At 44.6% G+C, this 21,110-nt stretch overlaps 6 protein-coding genes across 6 annotated transcripts; 4 read left to right on the top strand and 2 right to left on the bottom strand.

The window, feature by feature from the left end:
- Positions 1 to 1,286: 1,286 nt before the first annotated feature.
- Positions 1,287 to 2,490, top strand: JR316_0009158 (uncharacterized protein; the record flags this gene model as incomplete). The annotated part of the gene is made up of 2 exons (XM_047894866.1): positions 1,287 to 1,757; positions 2,098 to 2,490. The coding sequence occupies 2 exons, from the start codon at positions 1,287 to 1,289 to the stop codon at positions 2,488 to 2,490; spliced, it is 864 nt and encodes a 287-aa protein (XP_047746325.1).
- A 3,276-nt stretch (positions 2,491 to 5,766) lies between these two features.
- On the top strand, positions 5,767 to 6,246 carry JR316_0009157 (uncharacterized protein; the record flags this gene model as incomplete). Its single annotated transcript, XM_047894865.1, has 1 exon — positions 5,767 to 6,246. The coding sequence occupies one exon, from the start codon at positions 5,767 to 5,769 to the stop codon at positions 6,244 to 6,246; it is 480 nt and encodes a 159-aa protein (XP_047746324.1).
- Positions 6,247 to 6,791: 545 nt separating this feature from the next.
- Positions 6,792 to 8,444, top strand: JR316_0009156 (uncharacterized protein; the record flags this gene model as incomplete). The annotated part of the gene is made up of 1 exon (XM_047894864.1): positions 6,792 to 8,444. One exon carries the CDS (start codon positions 6,792 to 6,794, stop codon positions 8,442 to 8,444), a length of 1,653 nt encoding a protein of 550 aa, XP_047746323.1.
- Positions 8,445 to 8,775: 331 nt separating this feature from the next.
- JR316_0009155 (DNA mismatch repair protein msh6) lies at positions 8,776 to 14,372 on the bottom strand (the record flags this gene model as incomplete). The annotated part of the gene is made up of 28 exons (XM_047894863.1): positions 8,776 to 9,099; positions 9,153 to 9,296; positions 9,349 to 9,369; positions 9,428 to 9,453; positions 9,508 to 9,557; positions 9,607 to 9,699; positions 9,757 to 9,837; positions 9,950 to 9,962; positions 10,016 to 10,385; positions 10,439 to 10,519; positions 10,571 to 10,610; positions 10,664 to 10,784; positions 10,842 to 11,001; positions 11,062 to 11,209; positions 11,270 to 11,406; positions 11,472 to 11,858; positions 11,912 to 12,188; positions 12,243 to 12,369; positions 12,422 to 12,438; positions 12,499 to 12,536; positions 12,589 to 12,663; positions 12,787 to 12,806; positions 12,867 to 12,915; positions 13,012 to 13,107; positions 13,164 to 13,561; positions 13,614 to 13,739; positions 13,790 to 13,922; positions 13,977 to 14,372. 28 exons carry the CDS (start codon positions 14,370 to 14,372, stop codon positions 8,776 to 8,778), a joined length of 3,948 nt encoding a protein of 1,315 aa, XP_047746322.1.
- A 299-nt stretch (positions 14,373 to 14,671) lies between these two features.
- On the top strand, positions 14,672 to 17,473 carry JR316_0009154 (Protein transport protein Sec24D; the record flags this gene model as incomplete). Its single annotated transcript, XM_047894862.1, has 11 exons — positions 14,672 to 14,780; positions 14,832 to 14,981; positions 15,038 to 15,304; positions 15,363 to 15,751; positions 15,815 to 15,903; positions 15,954 to 16,059; positions 16,115 to 16,499; positions 16,575 to 16,859; positions 16,909 to 17,027; positions 17,083 to 17,155; positions 17,217 to 17,473. The coding sequence occupies 11 exons, from the start codon at positions 14,672 to 14,674 to the stop codon at positions 17,471 to 17,473; spliced, it is 2,229 nt and encodes a 742-aa protein (XP_047746321.1).
- Positions 17,474 to 18,305: 832 nt separating this feature from the next.
- Positions 18,306 to 20,763, bottom strand: JR316_0009153 (uncharacterized protein; the record flags this gene model as incomplete). The annotated part of the gene is made up of 8 exons (XM_047894861.1): positions 18,306 to 19,044; positions 19,364 to 19,391; positions 19,445 to 19,616; positions 19,671 to 19,982; positions 20,037 to 20,109; positions 20,157 to 20,306; positions 20,359 to 20,411; positions 20,467 to 20,763. 8 exons carry the CDS (start codon positions 20,761 to 20,763, stop codon positions 18,306 to 18,308), a joined length of 1,824 nt encoding a protein of 607 aa, XP_047746320.1.
- Between the last annotated feature and the right edge of the window lie 347 nt (positions 20,764 to 21,110).

Here is a 21,110-nt window from a genome sequence, read left to right as displayed (position 1 = left end):
TTAATTATACAACTTGACTTTTTATCCAGTCATACGTGCTAGTGTAGTTCTAAACCTTCGGGAGAAGAACCAGGGTAGTCAGCAAGCGCATCCTCTTGTCAAACCAGTATCATAAGCAAATCCTAGTCATATTTAAGACTCCTGTTGGGCTTACAGGTAATTAGGATGCTCTCTAGGAAATGAGGCTAACCAAGTGACTATAGGGTTAGTAAATCATAAATATCGACTTAACCTTGAATACAAACGACTACATCACCACACGGGTGGTTCTTGCTAAAGGCTCTTTGCCAGAACCCATCTATACCCCAGTGGTCTCTGCTAGTGTATCAGCGTTGAAAGTTAGCATATAGAAAGGAGGCGCTTAGGGGTCACCTCCGGTCAAAAAATCGGATCTATAGATGAATCTCAGATTGTTTATCAGGCCAATACGAGAACAATGCGTTCTCATAGGGGTGCACTTAAAATACTTGCTAGGTTGTCAGTATGTATAAGATGTAATCCGTGAATTACTTTACCTTCCACTCTCTGAAATTATTGTACCTGGTTGTTGACGTCATATCCCATCGGAGCATGAGAGGATGGACAACCTTCACCCGGTGTCAACTCTTCCATTGACTACAAATAGTGTCATAAAAGCGGTTTAATTCAATATAACAGTCATAATTTCTGTTCAAGTATTTCATATGGAGATGGAAGAATGTGCTCATGCGTGTCCGTATCAGATTTCTGGTATGACTTGACAGACAGAGGGCGGATCATGTTGCGAATGCAACGCATCTACCAGATCTGATGTCATTTCAAGTGAGCCGTTAAAAATTCATTAAATTCTAGAGCCCGAGAGGACAGGGATTCCATGAGGTTCGTCAAAGATTCTCCAGCCGCTGCGAATGGCGGGTGACCCGTTGGGTGTCAGTGATCCCGGAGTAGAAGCCATATTAAACCCCGAATTTTCTATACAACAACCACTGTATATAGTGTAAATCTTAGAGAATTAGGTATTTCAACCGGTTAAATGTATATTGGCGCTCTCCGAGTCCTGATTACTAGTTTTGACTTAAGAATTGGTTCCAGTTGAAGTTCCAAACGTTGACGGCGAAAGCCGAACATATCTACTATTTGGTTTGAAAGCAAAACCCAAACACCGGCTCATTGATTGCCGAAAGTCCGAGACCTGCAAAGTTTTCAACGCTGGCAATCTCAGGTTTGTTGAACTACTTCAGATTCGAAAACGCGAAAATTTCTCCCTGTACAATCCGCACAACTCGTTGGATTAAACCTATATTCAAATGCTACTATCTACAGTGCAGCCTTCTATCATCTCTCTCTTCTCATCCACAAGCTCCGACCCATTGACTCTGTTCAGTTCAGCTACCGATCAGACTCTGCTTGCTGATTCTTTCATCCACTTTCTTCACGACCGGCTTTCTTCCCCGCTTCCTGAATCCCCAAGGGTGCTTCTTAAACTGCCAACAGTCAGTGACGCAACAGAACAGGAAGATTCTCCAGATCATGGTGTGCAGCTTGACCAAACCGTTCTTCATATTCAATCACCAACGATCCGAACTACGTACATTCAATGCCCACCAATTCTTGCTCCTTATGGTGACATTGGGAAGCATGACCGACCTGGTGGCTTGGGGATCAGACATCCTTGGATGCACCTCCAGGTACGCAACTTGGCAAGGGAATGGTCTGTCGAAGTTGGCATCGTGGATCATGCAGGGCGGTCCGGTACCATCCGTTTGTCTACTTTTCAGGTGAACATTGAATATTGAATATTGAATATTGAACACGCTATGCACGAAAAGTCTTCAGTATCACCTACTTCTCCTTGTATTCTCTGCGATTTTTTGCGAAAGAGAAGAAAACAAACTGAAATGGACACGTATCTGGCTCCTAGAATGATTGTTGTTTGTTCCTGCAGATCTGGCAATACCTTTGATCCTCCATGGTTCTTTTGCGATTCTCCTATATGACTACTGGTGTCACTTCTTTACAACAACACTCTTATCTTGATTGATATCAAGAGACGTACTTTCAAAATTTTATGGTCTATTTTTTGCGTTTCAAAAAAGTCTAACTGAGATGTCCTTGCAGAACAAACCGTGTCTAAAAATCGACCAACATTCACGATCACCACCCTTGCTTCTGCTTCCCCTGTCATTTCCCCCTGATTCGACGCATCTTTTAACTCTATGGAGCACCATCGACATCCACTTCCCTTCCCTTCTTCCGTATTTCTCCTCGCCCGCCCTTCGCTCCATGCAAGATATTGATCAAGAAGACACTGAGGAAGACACGAAGTCCCATGAGTGGGCTTCGAGTTCGCGTCCGAACACTACCGCACCGGCCTCTATCCCTAGCGGGACCTATTCACACGTCTCATACGTTCGTGTGTACGCGAACTGTCGTCTTCGGAGGATCTGGTTCGGAGAAGGCGGGCCAAGTCAAAAGGGTCCTTGGGAATTTGAACTCTACTCCAGTGATTGAGTCGTATGACTGTATCCTTCCAGATCAACACGGGTGTGCGGTGCGTCCTATTTATTTGCATCTGCACATCATCTGTCGACTGAATTCGTCCAAAATTACAGGTACAATGGCTGTCTGGTGTTCATTCATTTTATCCCCGTCAAATCGTAGACCTTCAGCTGAGAGTTGCATCCGGCCCTCATCAGACAGATAGGGCAAGTCGGGCTTGATGACTAAAGAAAATTTAGGTCAGTGTTGAATTTATGTACAGCCCTTAGGGGATCATGCGTTCTCCCTATCTGTCGTTTTTGCGGTTCATACCACCCTAACTTGTGCTCTTTGTTGCCGAACGTTTAAGCACGTTGAAGGGTGTTTAGTGGTAACATGCGGGACATGATCAAAAACGAATATATGGCACCGATACTGTTTTCCAACCACTCGAAGTAAACCATTAGGCTTATTGAGCAGACTTACCAAAATCTGACCTGGTCAACTCTTAAAATCGGAGATGTACCGACTTCAATATGTAGTCATTTTCTGCGGAGAAAAGTCGACAAATATCACAGCTTGGTCTCAGAGCAATGTTAATGTCCCAGGTTTGATTTCATCTGGCAAGTGGATTATGGTCTACGTCCATTTCGAGCCTCGACTGATAGGCTGTTCCTCACGTGTACTGCTTCTAGTAGCTAACTTTTCACAGCTTGAAGCTTGAAGGGCCACCAGCGTCATGTATCTGCAAAACTGTAGGCTATCGCATTGACATCTCCTCTACTTGTATCATAAGTTGCGTCCCTCCAGTGAAACATGTCGAACTGCGTTCTTTGCAATGGATCTGGAGACTTGGGCACTTCCAACACGCGCAAAATCTGTGAAATATCACCAGAGCATCCTTGTGCTCTATGTCACGAATATATTTATCTCGAAACACAGATACAGGCCATGAAAACAAGTTTACCTCTCCTACTGGGTCGTCAAAACAAGCTGTGTACATAAATCAACCGTTTCCATGACCCAATTACGCGACAGCTGCCTCTAGATCTTGTCTGCGTCATATTCAAATTCTACGCCCTAAATTGTATTCTGAAGCCATAGGATGACGAAGACGATGAAAATTACGCATGATGGGATGTCCACAAAACCAATTGTTCTCTCTTGATTCTTGAAGCCGTGTGTCAATCCTGGCGTCAAATCTCATAGTCGGAACCTCGTCTATCGACGCACATTAGAGTATCTATGACTCACCTTCCAGACCATTCGAATGAATTGGAAATTCTCCAACAATGGCTTGATCTGTCGCATCAATTTTCACTATCCATTCACTTGTCCCTTCTTCAATACGACCCCTGGATTGACTGGATTGAAGATGACCCTAGAGAAGAATTCTTACGTTTCAGTTCTCTGATAAATCAACAATCGAGTCGTTGGATGAACCTGAGAATCTTCTGCTCTCCTGTACTACTGCCATTCATTAAAGGAGACGGACATGGACATTGAGCTTACAAGTTACATGGAACAAGAAGGATATGCTACAAGCTTCAATGGCCTATCACAATCTGAGTTGAAAGGATTAAAATCATTACAGCTCTATTTCTTTATATGGTATTGCCGACACCCTCCACGATCATATTGATTTCACAGAAAACGAGTTAGAACATGGGTTCTTAACATTTACGGCGTTTGAGGCGCGCTCCCCTGAGGAGTAACTGGTGGTTGGGATTAAAGTACCGCTGTGACGTGACTAAACAATTCACATTTGGAGGTACATAGTCAGGTGATGTGACCAGATGTTGTATAAGTAGGTTTAACACCACTAGCGCTCATACATATTTTCAAAGAAAATAAGACCCAGTAATTATGTTTCCTACATTTTTTTGACGTATTTTATTGGAATATAGGCTTCGGTCTTCCCTAATTGGGTAACCCCGGACTCTATATACAAGAAAAATGCGTCAAAAACCAACAGGAAACATAATTACCGATACATATTTTTCTATCAAATATGTATCAGCGCCAGCAGTGTAATTTCAAGCTAAAGCTGCGTTTGGTTCAAACTTGAGTACAAACATTCAAACAGTCACATTTTACTCTCGTTTTCCAACCGTCAAAACTACTTGGAGTGCCAAAGCTCAACGAAACATGCACTGCATTCTCTGTAGAAATCAGACATCCGACGCAGATGCTACCTTGGAACTTCAAACTGCCAGTACTGTGGAATCTCTTCATCAGTTGGACGGGAAACATTGCGAGCCTTGTCAAGCATTTATCGATTTGGAGAAAAGAATATCGGCTGCCAAAGAATCCCTTTCATCCATGATGTCCTGTCGGAATACACTGCTCACGGAAATCAACCGACGTCACGATCCACTCACACGTCGACTGCCTCCTGAAATTCTATGCAGAATATTCAAGTTCTACACTAGCATCAATGAAGAAAAAGAAACTTGGTCTTCTTTATCTTATCTTCTCCCAAACAATAAATGTCTGACACTGCTTCTTGGCGCTGTATGTCGGGATTGGCGATGGCTTGCATGGTCGACGCCCAAACTATGGCGCAGCATTCGTATCAATTTTAAACGAGCGGACGACTGGAACTGCGTGGATATAGTCAAGCAATGCCTCGATCGGTCTGGAAAGCGTCCTCTATTCATCCAACTAACCTGTTGTCTGTCCAGCATCGAAGGCACATGGGACCATCAGGGTGCACTTCAAGGTCTCATTTCTGTAGTCAATTCTTTTTCCGACCGCTGGCAAAGCTTAGAAATGCACTGCGCACCCGAAATTCTTCCCTTGATATGTGGAAACACGCACGGAGCACCGACCTTGCGTAGATTATTCATAAAGCTTCGCGATTCAGATGATTTATTACCACCTCCCCAAGGATACATTTTTAGTTTGACAGGCATGAATTCGCCTGTGTACCTCGAAGCGAGAGGCATCAATTTTCAATCACTGGCGATCAATTGGAGTCAAGTTACCAGAATAACTTTTGAGACAGCTATGCCGCTTTACGAGGGAGCGCAACTTTTACGACATGCCCCGCAATTGGTACATTGCACTCTGACTGACATTTGTGACTCCAAAGTAGGATATTCGCAAGCGGAGGCTGGTACTCCTTTTGTGCACCGTCAACTCCAAAACCTGTCCATCGATAATTACTATGGAAAGAAACTCAATCTTTTTTTCAATAATTTTCTTTTCCCAGCACTAAAACAATTCGGCCTTTTTAATTGCCCACATTACGAATTGGATGTCATTACCGATCTTTTTCAAAGATCGTCTTGCAGTTTAGAGAGCTTGATGCTTAGCGATGCTATATGCACCACTGAGCAGCTACGCAGGCTGCTCGACACCTCGCCATCCCTTCACAAGCTTGAGTTGGCATCTTGTGATGCAGTCGTTGAACCTGACCCGATGGAAATTTTGCGTTTTCTTGCCGCCACTGCTGACGGAACAATGTCCCTTCTTCCAAATTTACAGCACCTCCATTACTTTACTGACAGTTATACATGGACCGCCGAGCTTTGGGCACTTACTCCTAAAGTGCTAGGAATTCAGGACATCCACAGTCCCAACCGGCGCCAGCTTAAAACCTTGAGTTTCGACATCTCAGGTGACATAGGCGACAAGGAACTTGGGGACCTTATTTGCAAAGACAAAAATGTAGTAATGCGCCTTGCTGATGCTGTACGCTCCGGGACGGAGATCGAACTCCTTCACTACTCAAGCAGGGATGTGCTGAAACTATCACTTGCACATCATCAGCTTACTTTAAGCTAATAGAAGCTAATACGATAACTGGATGACAATTGGGTGTGCTGGGAGTTTGGTGAATATCGACGGAGTCTGTGCAACTCGGAGAATAACTTGCTGGAAATGCATCAGTTTAGTTTTATCGCTCTGCATTTGCACATACATAGTTAGAATGGAAAATACATGGTCTATTAATGAGAACAGGATTTGGCAAATTTCATTGAAATTTTGGCCCGGTCACGGCTTTGACCCCTAGAAATAAGTTGAAGCCGAAGCTGGAATCCCCGGGGCCCTGGCCGCAACTTACACTTGAATCCCACCGAGGCCCCAGAACCGACCAACAAATGGACACCACTCCCAAGTTCAATACCACTCCAATTACCCGGCTCTTCTGCTTTGGATTCATGAATTCATGACGGACCTGAAACACATGGTCACAGAATGGCCGACGGGCTGTTAGCATTGCCACACTGTACGAGACAATCCCACTCCTCGTTCTTTCTTCCGAGTTACCTCCTAACACAATTCGCCTCTGTCGAAACCCACCAACATCAACAAACCAATACTACTCCATGGATCTACTTCATGATTCCCAAGAGGATTTGGAAGGCATGCAAGTTTACGAAAACTGCAAAATCTCTGATGGGCAACCCTGCCTCTCCTGTCGCCGATACGTAGAATTCGAGAAACAAGTGGTTTCTTTGAAAATGTCCTTCATGCAGCAACTCCAGAAGATGCGAGATCAGCAGCGTCGCCTCCGCACCAAGATAAATCGTGGACACGATCCCCTCGTTCGTGTACTCCCATCGGAAGTCATGGCAAGCGTCTTCGAATGTTACGTCGACTCGCAGAATTCTGTCGAGAAAAGTTGCCAACAGGTTTACAACTGCTGTGCTCCATTGATTCTTGGAGCCGTTTCTCAATCGTGGCGCCGTATCGCGTGGTCCTCTCCTCAGCTCTGGACCCATATCAGCATCAATCCTAGGGGTTATGAACATTGGACCTGCCTGGAAGTGGCACAGGAGTGTCTCAGCAGGTCAGGTCAGCTGCCGCTATCCATCGAGGTGTCCCTCTACCACCCAGACCTAAACCACCAAATTCGCAATCGTCAAGGGATATTTCGTCAAGTCATTGATCTCGTCAATCGATATTCAAGTCGCTGGCAAGACCTCAGAGTTATTTGCAGGTCCGAGATACTGCCCCTTTTCACTGGAAATGCACAAGGAACACCTATCATCCGAAAACTTCTCTTAGAATATCCCTTCGACACTTATAATCGGGTGGAAGGTGATGCCAAATTCAAGGTTGAAGGCTTGAAACCACGACCTACGCATGTCTCGCTGTCAAATTTTGGGTTCCAGTCATTGGATATCGATTGGCTTCGAGTCACCAATGTACAGTTTCACAAGACCAAGATCACCCTTGACCAGTTTTTCCAGCTTTTACAACAAGCCCCTGAGTTGATGGACTGTCAACTCTCGTGTATCTCCGATTCGGAGCGATCATTCAGATATCCCATGAACGAAATTCCCATCGTACACCACGCACTCAGGTCCCTCGAAATTGGGAAATATCAAGGCAAAGAACTGGGCCTCTTTTTCTCATTCCCTGAATTAACACATCTTACAATCGAACACATAACCGATCCCGAGTCCAGAGTGCTTTTGAACTCCATCGTGCCCCTCATCGAAAGATCTTCATGCCAGCTAACGTACCTGCGGCTTCACAATGTGCTCTGCAACCGCGAATCATTCATCGGGCTGTTACGAACGACACCGTCTCTTCACCGATTAGAGTTGTCTATCTGCAAAGCAAGCCTTGATGTCTTACAATTCCTGGCTGATACGTCCGTGGCACAATTCAGTGGAGAAGATGCCTGTCACCAGAATTCATTTCTTCCCAACCTCCAATCCATTCATTACTCCGACGTTCGCCCTGTATGGGATCCTGCATTCTGGGCACTGATCCCCACCATCCCTGGTTTACCATCAGAATTCCACAATCCCCAAAGGCGGCCCCTTACGAAGGTAGAATTCGCCTGTCGTCAGGCTCGTTGGAGTGACCCTAAACCACTATCCATGGTTTGCAAGGATCAAAATGTCGTTGCTCGTTTTATAGAGCTTATGAAACTAGGGATTTCTTTTCACCTCACACACGCCAATGTCGACATGCTCAAGAATTCGATAATACATCATGGATTCGACATTCATGAAGCGGTGGAATAAGATGAGTTGTGAATAAATTGTGGCCCCGGTCGATCTGTTTTCAGGGGAGAACATGTTCTTACGCTACTGTACTATCCCAAATGCAAGTTGTGCACTGTCCATCCCAGATTGTTATATAATTAGCACTTGCACCTGTAGCGAAGTCACGGAAGGGTAAAGTCAGATAAGTGATGCAATGTTAGGTATGTACAATAGGAACATCTTGTAGCAATATGTACAGTTATAAAAGTAGCAAATAGGTATTTATAGGTATATTATGAACAAAGCAAATTATAGAGCGGTGTACGGAATGCAATAACAATGAACACAAATCACTTGCGCGAACAGGCATTTAGGATTTCGCCAAATACCGGCGAACGATATCTTTCATGCGGACAAGAACCTCCTTCCTTCGTATGCGATCTTCAGGAAGTTGTGTTTCGCCAGTACCGAGCTTATACAAATAAGCAAAGTCGGCCTGTGCAACCAGGGGTATCTTGGCGGATGCATGCTGCTCTTGCTTGATTTGCAACTTCTCTTTGAACTGTTTCGCAAAATCCTTGGATATCACATCTGCTCGATCGACCACAGGACGTGGCACGCCGGCCAAGTTGGCGACATGAGTACCGAACGACGATTCGGCGACGCCATCAATAAGTTTATACAAGAACACGAGCTAGGAAATATAATGTCAATATATGCGCGAAAACAGTACCTGAAAAGGCATACTTCATGTTTTTCATCGTCCACAAGGGTTGACATATACATCCTTCGAATATTTGGATGGTAGGCATGGTCATCGGTTAGTGAGCCGTAATGGGTCGCAAAAAATGACAAAGGCAGGGTATGTGTGGCGAGTTCATGTAACACCGCCTATGGTTTCAAGTCAGCAAGCAAAAAGAAATAAGACATCAGATTAACATACACTAGCGATTGCCATTCCATCCTAGAGCAAAGAAATTGTTTAATAGAAATTCGGCAGTTGAAGGTTAAATAGAACTCACAAAAGTAGAGGTTCCTCTACCAAGTTCTAGATATTATGTAAATAAAGATGAAGTAGACGAGATACCAAAAGATTACCTACCATCCAAGATGACAAGTGACTTCGGGGTAGCGTTACGCAGGATTTTACAGCTGGTGACGGTGTTAAGTAAGGTTTATCGGCATACAAAGCTGCACTTACCATTCATCAAGTTCCACCTTGAAAGTACTGGCGTTTGAGAACATGTTGTCATATGCGCCCATGCGAGTGATGATCATGTCGACAGCACTCAGTCTAAGCAGACAGAGGATTTAAGAAGGATGAAAGATTTGCATGTGCGTATATGCCTACCTGGCTTGAGTGGCGGGTACTAACATCCCAAGTTGCGCCATGATGACCCCGGTCGCAGTCATTCTCATAACCTTAAGGATGCTGTTAGATACCGATACCAAGGAAGTAAAAACATACACACCGTAGATTTCCCACTTCAGATGATAGGCCAACCTCAGTAAGATATGATGGATGGAATATAAAAGCAACTTACGCCATGTTCGGGCCTGCATTAGAAATTGAATTACAAAATGTCAAAACCCACAGCAACGACACGTACCTGTTAACAACACAATTTTTCCGACATCACCTCCCATTTTAACGTCGTTCGGGATAAAGTTCTTCAAAGTCGTACTCATGCAAAGTGTAGGATGCCTGAGCTCTTCGAAATCAAGGACAGCTTCATCTCCATCTACAAAAGCAGGTCTGCAAGCTGGTTCTCCAAGTGCCGCCGATGACTTTGCCAAACTGAACAAACAATCTAGTTCAGCAAATACACGGATCGCACGTAACCACAAAGCACGCTCGACGTCGAACTCAGTGAACAGGCGGAACTTGAACGCTTTGATTGCAGCTGTACGGTTTTCCTGTGCCTCCTTCAACTGTCGAACACGTTTTTGGAGTGATCCTACAACGTAGCGGTTCTTGGCCTAGAACACCTACTCGTTAGAATAAGGGAAAATACTGATGCTGAAATCGCAACCTTTGTGCCAGACGATTTCGTCCAGTCATTCGGCAGCTTCTTCTTGTCAACGCTGGTTGAAACTTCTATGAGATAGATATCCTAACGTGTTTTTAGTGGCACATTTTCGATCGATGAAGGATTATGACTTACCTTGTTTCCGACGGCGCTATGCCAATATGCAAGCTTGATACTGTTGATAATTGATCGTCAGGCATCGAAACAAATTTAAAGGGTTACACGTACCCCAATGACTTTTCAAATTTGGTCAAGTCAGCGTTGAGGCTCTTCTCAAGTTCGTTGATCTCTGCAACAACCTCATCGTATCTTTCATCCTTGCCATCTCTTGGTACCAACTCGTCGATTTCTATGAAACAATGTTTGTAATAAGATCAGCTGGATTCCAAACGATTAGTTAACATACTATCGTCGTCATCTTTGGCTGGTTGAAACAAGCTTCGAACGTTACGCAAGTGCGGTGTGAGATCCGGTGCCCCTCTGAGGAGGCCAAGAATAGTCGTGCTCTTGAAAGATGCAGCTTCATCTGCAAGGTTGGTAATGCCCTTGTTCAATCTCTCAAAAGCCTTTAAAGAGCCAAATGTTAGGATGGAGACCAGTTTGCAATAATATTAGCCAGAAACTACCTTAAGAACCTTGAGGAAGTCTTTAACTCTGCAACTTTTAGCGTGTATACGCGAGACAATCCTCTCCAGGTCCGGTATCCCTTTTGCTACATCTGTGAATGTTGCCTCGAATGTTGGATGATCTAAGATATCTTGAACTGCATCCAATCTTCAAAAGAACATTAGCTGAGGGCTAAAATTTAGCAAAAAGGTACTGCAATAAACTTACCGTGCATTGATGTCCCCGATATCTCGCAGGGGCATACAAAGCCATATCCTGAACAAACGTTTTCCAAAAGGGGTGATACAACGACTGAGGAGTTTCAGTAAGGATCCCTCGTCTGAACCTTCATTGTTTTGAAGAATCTATCCTCAAGGAAAATGAATGCGTCGTTCAATATGGACGCCTAAAAATGCACATTGTTTCCTACCTCAAGATGTGCCAAAGTCTGTCCGTCCAAGGTCAGCCCCATGCCCTTCTTCATTGGATCATATATGTTGAAATTTTTCATGCTCAGAATATCCTTGTCAATGTTCAGCTGGCGTAGGTACCAGATCATCGAACCCAATGCTTCAATTGCCAGTGTCTCGCGAGCCATTTCTCGAATAGGGGCTGGAACGCTATCTGGAAGTATCGAGTATGAAGGATCATCCTGATCCATCTCGACGTCTTCACCTGTTTCGGTAGGGTATATTTTCTTCAATTCTTCAAGAGTTTCCTCATATTTGAATCCTTCAACAGGTCGCAGAGAGGTCCATAAGCATCCCGCAGGAAGAACAGATTTTAGGAGACTAAGCGTGTGCTTAGATAAAGTCCCCTAAATGGATGTGCGCATGAGATAGAGATGTCAACTATGCAAAAGTTATTTACCTTCTTGTACAATATCTCCTTAGGGCAAATTTGCCTCATTAGCGTCTCCATTCGAGTGCGGCAAACATCATCCTCAAAATAGCTCAGATTGAACTCTGATGTAGAGCAATCCAATACGCATACACCAAATTTGCGTTCTGATTCAGGTTCTACATCGTCGTTGGCTTCGTCACCCTGAGTAGTAGCTTCACAAACACATATACAATGCCCTGCTTGATCGTCTGTCAAAAATTCTTGGTCAACCAGAGTTCCAGAGGTATAGACTTTATTCAATTCTCTAGTATTATTGTTAGGGAAATGTGTTCGAATGAGATGTGCAAAAACATCGTACCTTCGGACGATTTTATCTTGGCCTGAGGATCCTTTGGCTTTAGTTTTTCCTGAACTTTTTTCAGCTGCCATACGCATCTCTGCTCCGAGAGCTGTTTCTGCCTGCTCAACACGTCCAACTTTGTATCCTGAAGTTCGGTAAAATAGGCTATCCCACATTCCGAAGTTGAAGATGCAAACCTTTGGCAAGGAATTTTCTACCGAAGATAAAAAATCACCTTAGCCGCCTTCTTCAAGAAAGAAAAAATGAGACTCACGATGCCCACATATTGAACGACATCTCGGGAACACCAACCTGTACTCGTTGAATTAATACCCTTCTTCAAAATTTAAAACAGTGCACTTACCATGCACATCTTCACTCTGTTTGTCAACTTCAAGTCAAACACCTGATGGCCGATGCGGGCATCATCTTCATATAACTGATTACAGCCATCGATATAAATAGCTGACTCTACATAGATAACGTCATCTCACCTCAAAAAACTTCCTGTATGCGCGTCGCAAATGAGAGAACGTACAACCGTATTGGGTTAGTTACGCACCCTTTCTGAAAAAAGAGAATCTAGTGAGAGAAAAGAAGGGAGTCAGCGCGATGAAGACCTTAGGACGATAGGAAACATACAGTATCGTAGTGGTTTTGTTTGATCTTTGAAAGTCGATGTATCAATTATCTATTGAATCTCAAAAATTTTTAAAAAAATGCAGACCTCCCAAAACTAGATAGCCAGTTAGACACTTCGGCAGCTTGTAGTCCAAATTTAACTTACCTGCTTTTCAAACGGCGTAAACGTTGCCCATGCCTTCTTAGGCACCAGTAAGGTTCTGGGGTCATATCCCTCCTCACCCGGCCTTTTCCCGTCTTTCTATTGTGATATAATTGGTATATGCTCTTAGATTTCGAAGCTGAATAAGAGCTTACGTCTCTAACATCCATTAGGAAGTCATAAGGAGACTCAGCTGCCTTCTTGTCATCCTTCTTTTCTTGTTCGCGTTGTTCGGCTGCAGTGAGAAGTGAAAACGTTCCGTTTCCTACCCCGTCTCCAGACGGCTTAGCCGCAGAACTCTTACTCGAGGTTGACTTTCCTGAAGATTTAGTTTTTGTTTTCGCCTTGGATTTCTTGGGAGCTTCGTCTTCTTCAAGGTCATCATCGTCAAAGTGATCTTCGTCTTCAGAAGACGCAGCTGAAGTGCGGGACGAAGTGGAAGAACGACGCGACGAGCTCGACTTGTGTGATTTGATAGAGTGTGAATCTTCATCCGAATCGTCCGGCACAATGAAGTCTTCGTCATCTGAAGACGCCCTTGATTTGGAATTGCCTAATATAATGTGTCCCGACCTACTTCACAAAAGTAGATAGTGAACGCCTACCTTTCTTCACAGGAGATTTTTTGAAACGCGAAAGGCGCTGCGAAAGCGATGCCTTCAGGTCTTCCTCGTCCTCTTCCTCGTCATCCTCAATAACAACAGTGGACAAACGAGGTCGTTTTGTCTGACCTAATTGATTTCTTAAGCAGCGTCGTAAAAGAAAAAGAGCAATAACAAACTTCTTATAGCTTCAGTAGGAGATGAGCTCCGTATGGATGCTTTCCTCCTTCCATTACTCGCCAGCGGGGCGTCCTCAGCTTCTTCGTCCGAATCGTCTAGAATGACTTTTCGTTTCGAACGGCTTTGGGTGGTCTGCTTTGGATTTTTATAGGACATTTTCAAGAATCAGGTAAAAGAAATACTTACAGACTTCGTGGACGATGGCATGCTTTTAGCATCATCAGTATTGTCCAACATATCTACATCTATGGGGTCACTGCTGGGCGGTGGCGAAGTACCGTTTCGCGTCGACGGGACTGAGCTACGCCCAGAGGTGGAGAATCCCGTGTGCCGTGTTTCTGGCGTCTTCGGTTCATGAGGAGATGAGGGAGGTAGAGATTTAAGCGCGTTATTAGACGAGCTCGACTTCCGCTCCTGCACTGGCTCTTTCGCTTTCACTGCTTCTGTTTTGGGTTTTGCAACGGGTTTTGAGGAGGACTTCGAGGTTGAGCCAGCCGGAGTGGTGCTTGCGGCGGGACCCTTGGCGAAAAATGAGGTTAAGCTTTTTTGTTTCAGTTGTTCTGTAGAAGGCTTGGGTGCCATACTGGTAGCGGGTGAGTAAAAAGGTGTCGCGGGGTCAAAGTATCAGAAACGCGTTGGTACTTGTTTGGTTCTACCCCTAAGCCACACGAAGAAATTACGTACAGGACTCAACCAACCACATCGATCTTTACATTCAAGGAATTGATCAATGTATTGATTCTATGTATATGATTTTTAAATATGCTTTCTCCAACGCATAGAGTGTGCATTGTGTCTCAATTGGTATAATTTCAGACGCGCCGTTGACGCGCTGCCATTATTATAATCAAAAGACTATGTTTACCCGATCCAAACAAATGATGGACATCCGCGAAATTCAGCGCTGGACACGACGACAGAGTTTAGACATGTACACTCATTCAAATCATATCCCCCAACCCCCACATTCAGCTGGTCTTCAGTATAAAGGTGCTTAACATCAGATTTTATCCCAAAATTACAAATCTCACTGTAGCTTAGGTCTGCGTCCACGCATCGACCCAGCCCAGGTTCCATCTCCTATTGATGCTATTGAGAGAGACCGACGGGTATGGGAATCAAAGACACATACAACGCTACCAGGAACCCATGCACCGCTCTGTACTTCTGATTTTGTTGCTGTTGATCAGGGTGCGCGTTTGGGCCGCATACAATCTGAATACTACGTGATGCTTATCTTCGTACAGGCAATTCATCTCCCAAATTTGTTCGCGTGTCGACATGGAATATGCCCAGTACCTCTAAACTCGTTTCAGACTGCCATGTTCCAGTAGCTGCCATATTTCAACCTTTTGCAGAACAAAGTCCTGCCGAAGAGCCAGTACCTGTTATTCAAACGGGGCCTTCGGGTCCACCTCGATGCGCTCGATGTAGGTCATACATCAACCCATGGTGTAGATGGATGTCAGGCGGTATCCGATGGAAATGTAATCTTTGTGGACACGAAACAGAAGGTACGCGACAATATTTTTACATATACTGTGCTCTATATCTCACATCCACTAATTCCAGTGACTCCTGAATACTTCTGCAATTTGGACGCCAATTTTCTGAGACTAGACCATATGCAGCGCCCGGAATTGAACAAGGGAACGGTGGACTTCGAAGTTACCTCGTCTAAAGAATATTGGGCACAGAATCCTCCGGCTCACATAGCTCAGCCATTCTACTCTGTTGAGACTGTGCAACCAGGCCCACGGGACCCGTGTTCCTTGACGTACATTTTCGCATTTGACGTATCAATTGACGCGATCTCTTCGGGATTTCTTCATGCCTCTTGCGTCGCGTTGAAAACTATTCTTTACGGAAACCCCGACCTTGGGATTGAGCCTAGCTACCCGACTTCCAGCAGACTCGCGATCACTACTTTCGATAGCTCGTTGCACTTTTACGACCTCGCTGTGCGTTCTTCAAATTATCACGAGCCTGAATGCGCATTAACTTCGGGGTGGAAATCGTCGTAGTCAGAGATAACTCAGATGCTTGTTGTTGCAGACCTTGATGAGGTGTTCTTACCAAAACTTGGGTTATTTGTAGATCCTATGGAGCGAAGGTAAGCCTTTGACTTTAATACTAGAATGTCAAGTAACACCCACGTCGAAGATCTGCTGTAGAATCTCTAATTGACAGTTTACCTTCGCAATTTGCCGGTGCAACGTCTAGCGACTCGTGTTTGGGTTCTATGATTCGCGGCAGTCTCGCCGCGCTGGTACATGTCTTTTCTTTTTCTTCATATAGCATACCTGACTATATTCTTTTACAAGGCCGGCAGAGGTGGACATCTGGTTCTTTTCCATTCAGCGCTACCTACTGTTGGTGCAGGCGAGCTACCTCTTACACCTCCGGCCGAGACAGCTCTGTATGACACCGATAAAGAAAAAACATTACATTCTCCACGTTCTGGCACTTGGATATCGATTGCTGAAGAGTGTGCTGAGCATGGTGTTGCGGTGAGCATGGTGCTGGCGCCAAGCAAATATATGGATACAGGGAGTGTTTGTATTGTTGCGACCCGCACAGGCGGCGATGTATTTTGGCATCCGCGTTTCGTTCCGGAGAGAGATGGGCCCGTCGTACAAGGTCAGCTGCGAAGGCTTGTATCAAGAGGCCAAGGATATAATTGTATGGCGCGTGTACGGACTTCCTATGGTACGTTAATTTCTTTCGTGATGTGTGTATGCATCCAAACTACCTGTCTATATGTAACCTAACTAAACTTAACAGGTCTGCAAGTCAAAGCTCACTATGGTGCTTTCTATACATCTGCACCAAATGAGCTCGCATTCGCCAACATGTCCTCCGACGCGGCGTTCTCCGTTGAACTTGAACACACACGCACCCTGTCACCTCGAGAGCATGCCTTTCTACAATGCGCCGTTTTATATACGAGTGTCGAAGGACAAAGAAGGGTCAGAGTGATAAACCTTGCAATGGACGTTGTGGAACTTGCCGGCAGCCTTTTCCAATATGCAGATCTAGAGAGCGTCCTATCTCATTTCGCGAAAGAAGGTACATATCCAAACGCTCCCTGCATGGTTACAATTAATGTTTTCGGTAGCCATGTCGACAATGTCCCAACAGAGGACTCTTATCATCAGGGAAGAGCTTACAGAAAAGTGTGCTTCACTACTTTTGGGTTATCGAACTCAGTGTGCGGCAGCTACGCGGTCTACTCAGGTATCTAATGACTTTGTGACACCTTCCACCCCCTGCTAATTGCACAATTGTTCAGCTAATTATTCCGGAGGCATTCCGTGCCCTTCCGGCTTTCACGCTCGCGCTTCAGAAGACCAAACCACTCAAAGGTAGGCAGTTGTCAGTTCATCACAAACTCTCGACAATTAAAACAATTACTGTTTACTGCAGCTCGTCAGGTGTCATCTGACGTTCGCAACTACCACGTACACCATATCCTCTCCATGTCTCCCAGGGCACTTATGCACTATCTCTATCCCCGTTTACTCGCTCTACACGACCTAGATGATCATATTGCACTACCACAAGTTGTCACAGAAGAGGATGGAACCAAAACTGAAAAGACTCTCATGCCATTCTGCATGCGCAACAGCTACTTCTTCATGGAAGCAGGAGGCATCTACCTTATAGGCATGTTTTGCGCTTGACATCATGCTGGAGGCCTTAGTTTTTAACCAACATCCTGCAGATAATGATGATATCATGATCCTTTGGGTTGGATCGAGTGCATCTCCTCAACTTCTGAATGACCTTTTTAGTGTGGATGACGTCCACTCTATAGATCCACATATGGTAGGGTCTTTTTCATCACCTCGTATACTCCTTACACAAAGCTTATTTTGATACTCAGCATACACTTCCTGTGCTCAATACGACTCTATCGACTCAGGTTCATAACATACTTTCCAATCGATTTGCCGAAAAGGGGCGAGCAAGCAAGCTTTTTATCGCCCGGCAAAACCTAGACGCCTCTGAAATCGAATTTAGCGATATGCTTGTAGAAGATCAAAATAATGGTGCAATGTCATATTTAGACTGTGAGTCAAAGTAACCATAGGCGTCTCGACATTCTAATGGTTGATCATGGTTTCATAGACTTGGCGCTCGTTCACAAACAAATCACTCAAGTGGTCAGGCAATTTTAATTGTCATCAAACGTGTCAATATCATTAATTCTGCGCGTAAATAGCTAACCAACGGAGGATCTTTGACAGGAAGCTCGAGTATCCGTGGCTCGCCTTGGTAGTTGTCCATTTAACATTATCTGCACCGCCTCCCAGAACGTTCTCGGATTTGATGTCCAGCATCCAGCATCAACCTATTCTTATTAAACCTGTTTGTACTATGAACATACTTACCTTATCTTCTCTTTCTCAACGACATCGATCATCAAAGCTTAGAATCATGGGATTTCTATCGGTTAAATCATCTGGATTTCACGACTTGAAGACCATTCTACCAATAAACTAGATCCATATCTCAAAGGCGAACCTGCACCTCTATTGGAGATCCAATGAATGGCAGTCTCTGCCCTAGGAACTCAAAGTATACTTTGTGCTCTTCTGCAGTCATATGGCCCAGGTTTTTCAGTCCTATTCCGCAATATGGAGATGTTCCAAAATGTTGGCGGTCTGATGGAAGGCGTCGTCGGATGGATAGTGACTTCAGCTGCTTCAGAACCTCTTGGGTTTTGACTTCCTTGACTGGGAATACCACCACGCCACCACCCAGTGCAACGATGAACTGTCTCTGAATCTTCTTAACGTCTTGCACGGAATAGGAGGTCCGTTTCGCCCAGTATTCGTTGGACATGAGCACCGCCGCTGTTACACCGTCCCTTTCGAATGTTGGTTCCTCAGATTCCGAGTGCATGATCAAACGACATATGTCGAGGCCCAGTCGAAAGTGGGTATATTGCTTGGCAGCGACGATGTACGCCCCTGTGAATAGCTGATACGGCGAAAAGTGCTTCCGTAGCTCAAATACCTCATCAGGTAACCGCGTGTATAGGCGCTGTAGCAGAATGATCGACGCAACAGTGACACGGAACGGAAGCTTAGTCGCGCTTAGCAGACTCTCGACATAATCTGAGAAATCTGTTTGAGCGTTGATGTCGGAATCTGAGGCCTTGAACCGACAGCCAAATGTTTCGGAAAGGAGATGAGATACAACGTTTCCGATGTTTGAAGGATGGTACGCCGGGTCCATGGGTGCATCTCTGATGCAGTTGGTGTAGTGTACGACATGGGCGCGCGCTCTAGATGCTGAACCGTGGCCAGACGGAATGAACGCGTTTGAGTACATTCTACCTTTCTCCGCAAGATCTCAACGCAAACTAACAGAAGAAAATCTCGGTGAGACAAAGTGTGTCCGACTTTATCTATCAAACTTCAAGATGAGTAGGTTGGTCAACTTAAAAATCTGCCTGGCCAGTCTTTGATAGACTGCAAGTATTTGGAAAACGTCCTTTTTACTCCGAAATCCCATGCTCTGAGCTTTTGAAAGTAATCGTGTGGGAAGAAATAATATAAGCCTACACTAATTTTGCGGGCGCTTGTACGTCAACTTTCCTACACATTGTCAAAACAGCAAGACGGAAGGATAATGATGATACTCACCGTTTCTCCACGTTCGCGTCACCACAGGCATTTGCAGTTGTTCAGGAGTTAGGTTGTTGTAAATTTCTAGGAAACGGAACAGAGCCTGGGGAGCTGTAAATTGTGTATCGTCCATCATGCTCTTTAGATTTTCGAAAAATGGGCCGAGTTCAGGGATGATATTTTCGATATGCTGTTTAAACTAGCTTTAGTACATATAACGCATGGTCCTACTAATGATATTTACCCTGACTTTGTATTCCAGCTCCGCTCCCAAGAATGCAATATCGGCTTTGAATGGATTGTATGCGCCGTCTATCTTAGGGAGATCGCGCAGCCAATAATTAAGAGGACGAGTTGCAATGACGTTTTCTATAATAGTATCCTCAGGAAACACTATAGCGTTACCGAAGTCTATTAGAGCATATCGGACTTCCCCAGGGCGCCGCAGGCCTCTTTGTGTAATGGGTTCACGATCGTCCAAAATGACATTCATTGAGGTATTTTGGCCGAGGAAATCCAGATGTACTATCCTATTTCTGTGCAAAAACACGAATGCCTGATAGTTAATTAGCCTAATGGTTATCCCACAAATGATTAAACGAATCAATACCTCGAGGCAGACCTTCGTCATTTCTAACAACTCTTCCACAACCTCAAACTCTGGCTCAAAAGCACCATTCCATCTGGATAGAAGATAAGGTTAATCATAGATGTACGGACAAGGCGTTACCTGGGCATGACAACAAAAACCAGATTGTCAAAAGTTAAAAAGTCTAGAACAGGAATGGTGTGATTCAAGGGATCGGAGCGAAGATCTTTCGAATTTAATCGTTGTAAGGCTCTCAACTCTTGAGACGGACAAGAAACATCGGAAATCATCCTGTGGTGTATTGACGTTATAGAACGTATTTAGTATGGTCATTATGTCTTACTTTATCACGACATCTCGTCCGAGCTTATCTCGTGCAGCCCATAATGATGGGGCCTTAAGCAGACATATGAGAATGATGAGCAAGAGGGGATTTCAAAAAAACACTTACTCCCCAAAAAAAGTCGTTATATTTACCAGGAATAAATCGAGCAAATGGGTACGTAGTATCCTCTGGGTGCTTCAAGTCTGGGACTGGAAGCAGATAATCTGATTTTGGGTCCTTGGTATGAGGATTGTAACCTCTTGAAGCAAAGAAAGATGCAAGAAACTCCCACGTGCGTACTGCCTTGAAGTATGACTCCCGGTTGACATCTGCGCAAGATATCTCTCGGTGAGACACAGGGAAGGCTTCTTTCCTATATATGTGTCGCAATGTCCAGAGTAGTTTTTCGAATGGCGAGTCCATTTGAATGATTCTTGGGATTGCGAGTAAATACATGACAATTATCGATAACAAATGCAAGATAGTGTGAACCAACTCGAAATTAAACAACGCTTGTGTTTACTGGGATGATAGGATCGAACTGTCGGAGACTGAATGCCGAATGCAATCGGCAACGATGCCGAGAGTGCCCGAGTAATTGAACCAACAACGACTTGACAACGAGCCGAGCGCAGAGCTGGAACAAATCCCTGCTGGTCAGGTACTCCACCAGCGGAGGCAAAAAATTCATACATTATGATTCCCAGGAGGTAGTTCATGTGTTACGGTCAATCCTGAGTGGTCCGCGGCAAAATTTAATAAGACTGCTA

This window comes from Psilocybe cubensis, chromosome 8 (genome assembly GCF_017499595.1).
Source record: "Psilocybe cubensis strain MGC-MH-2018 chromosome 8, whole genome shotgun sequence".
NCBI classification, from domain to species: Eukaryota; Fungi; Basidiomycota; class Agaricomycetes; order Agaricales; family Agrocybaceae; genus Psilocybe; species Psilocybe cubensis.
The sequence above is the reverse complement of the archived record's forward strand: the minus strand, read 5'-3'. Positions and strand labels throughout refer to the sequence as shown.